The 2,542-nt window shown below is 49.8% G+C and overlaps 1 protein-coding gene across 1 annotated transcript; it reads left to right on the forward strand.

Annotated features, from left to right (window-relative positions):
* Positions 1–1,464: 1,464 nt before the first annotated feature.
* Positions 1,465–1,886, forward strand: DICSQDRAFT_130620 (uncharacterized protein; the record flags this gene model as incomplete). Its single annotated transcript, XM_007371820.1, has 3 exons — positions 1,465–1,550; positions 1,599–1,719; positions 1,773–1,886. The coding sequence occupies 3 exons, from the start codon at positions 1,465–1,467 to the stop codon at positions 1,884–1,886; spliced, it is 321 nt and encodes a 106-aa protein (XP_007371882.1).
* Between the last annotated feature and the right edge of the window lie 656 nt (positions 1,887–2,542).

The following is a 2,542-nucleotide window of genomic DNA, read 5'->3' on the forward strand; positions in this document are numbered from 1 at the left end:
AACAAGTTCTGTGTTGAGTTGTGCTCTCAAATATAAGTCAGCTATCATAATGATTTTGCAGCTATAGAGGTGTGTAATGCTTGAGTTGAGAACTATGAGCTATAAAGAAAGGATTGTCATCTTATTTGAGTCTCCCCTAGATGAGTAGTGCTAAAATAGCGCAAAATAGTACTACAGTAGTGCAAAATAGCGAAAATTAGAGGATCACATTTGCAGTAGTGCTATTGTAGTATCATGTTAGCACTACACGGCACTATAGAAAAAGTGATAGTAAAGAGTAGTTATAACTAGTACCAAGTATACTAATTAGTGCTTAGTTGCACTACTGAAGAAGTGCATCTGAATAGTAGCTCTAATGTAGATGTTATCTCTGCTAACACTTGCTAATATAGATGAGATTATCTGAATAGCGATAATTAGTGTCAATTCGCAAAGGCTGTTTTTCCAAATGTGTATGTTGTGCCGAATCTGGTTCGGATTTGGGCGCATTGTATACGATTATTCTCGAGCAACGAGTCTATAACGCTCTCCCGATGTCTCCATCCACTCTCGGACAGGTTTTCTGGGTATAACAAACCTAGCATAGGACGATCCCGTCGATCTCGCTGCACCCGCTGCCTGCGCACCTCTGCTCGCTTTGCTACAGGCGCTTGAGCTGACCTTGAATCCAGGTGGGCAGGCGCCCGGTAGGCGCGCGAAGAAATGAGCGAGCGACAAGAATTGAACACGCCTACTGGCGTAGCTGAGACGCACAGAGAATCGCATCAATGATCTCTCAACCCAAGCCATCACCTCTGCTCCCTTCAACACTCCGTGTACTGCATGTAGCCGAGGCATCGCCTGCAGGGTGCACCTCAAGAATGCGCTATCGAGGACACCGCATATCAGAGGATCAGCAGTAAAGTGAAGACGTCGTCTTAGCAACCTCAAGGCGTGCATTTCGGAGCTAACGTCCAGTAAGTATAGGGACCTTTCAATTGCAAAATGTTAGCTCCGGGACGTGAATGCGAAGGCGTTCGCCACTCACCTCACAGACGGCCATACATGCGACGAAATGAAGGAGGATGTGGCGATGGGCAACTGAATAGTGACAAGACAGCTATCAAACAAGACCGTCATGCAGAGCGTCCTCAACGATCGACAAGTGAATGCCAATGGACGCAGCCCACGCGCAGGCCGGAGCATTTGGAAGATGTTAAGGACATCAACGTCCAGCTTAAGTAGACTAGCTTCATGTCAGCGCTGGATTGATAGACGAATACCGAGATGATGCGGCACATATCTTGCGCCATGTCGTAGCGAAGCTTGTTGGGGCTTAAAACGACGTATGAGTCGAAGCAATGTCCTGTTCAACTGTTACTACTACTACCAAGTGTATTGGCACCGTGTGACGACTTGCCCTAAACGAGGGTGTCTCACGCCACCGGTACTGAGCGCTAAGCACTCATATCTCGACTCCGCAACATGATACGAACGGACCATCCGCCAACTGGATCACTATTACTTCTCTCAACACTCTCTATAGCCGAGGCACATATGTGCGGTTCAAGGTGCGTGATATTTTATAGGCATCAGAAGCTAGCTGACATCACTGTTAGGAGAGAACTTCCGGACTCAGGAGGTAGTAGCCCCCTGTACTACGACGCTCTCTCCAGTGGCCAGCGCAACCTCCCAAACGCCCGCTCGTCACTGCAGCAACTGGGTGTCTATGCGAAGGATGTGAGTCTTCGTTCAACGACGTCGTCCGCCACTGCACTGGCGCACCCTTACAGCACCTGCTCGGCGTTGACTTCAGGCGTCGCATCCAGGAGAAGGGACGTCGCAAGGTAGTCCGTTCGGCCAAGGAGCAACAACGGGCCGCCCTCAAGTGGGATGAAATTGCATAACGCACGAGAAAGGACGAGAGACGGGCACAAGTGGAGGTACGTTGCTCTGTGTCGCGCACAGACTATTTCCAGTGAACGCATGATTGCACGCCGACCGGATTGCAGTCGCATCGACCTAATACTACTTTTTTCCCATAATCGCTCTGGCATCTGCTGATCTCGGTCTCGCCAACGACCTTCCCAACCTTGTTTCTGAGACGATGACGGCAACAACGAGCAAGACCCCCGATGAGGGGACTCTTCGCTCCTCACCAAGCTCGACGAGCTCGTGCCTGCCCTTTCACGCAGTTCGATGCATTGTGCAAGTTGTCGGAGAAGTAAAGCAAGCACGCAAAGTCTCGCTGCTTCGTCACTTGCGGCGTTGGTCGCCCTCTTGCTTATCCTGAACCATCTAGACGAATACATATGGGAGTGGCCAGATTTGAACTCGGGGTAGACAAGATGCCCTTAGCTGACCTAGATATCAATATGGACATGGTGGTGGATATACCCTGCTAACGTGAGTATTGTTCGCAGCAGTGGTGTGATCTGGTCGATGATGGCGAATTGGGCGCAGATAGTGAGTGCAGAGAGCGAATGATAGAGTTAAGGAAGAGCGAGAGAGAGAGAGGCATAGACGCATAGACAAGAGGTTTAGGGCAACCAAACTGGCACTC

The sequence above is a fragment of the Dichomitus squalens genome, assembly GCF_000275845.1.
Source record: "Dichomitus squalens LYAD-421 SS1 unplaced genomic scaffold DICSQscaffold_328, whole genome shotgun sequence".
Lineage (NCBI taxonomy): Eukaryota > Fungi > Basidiomycota > Agaricomycetes > Polyporales > Polyporaceae > Dichomitus > Dichomitus squalens.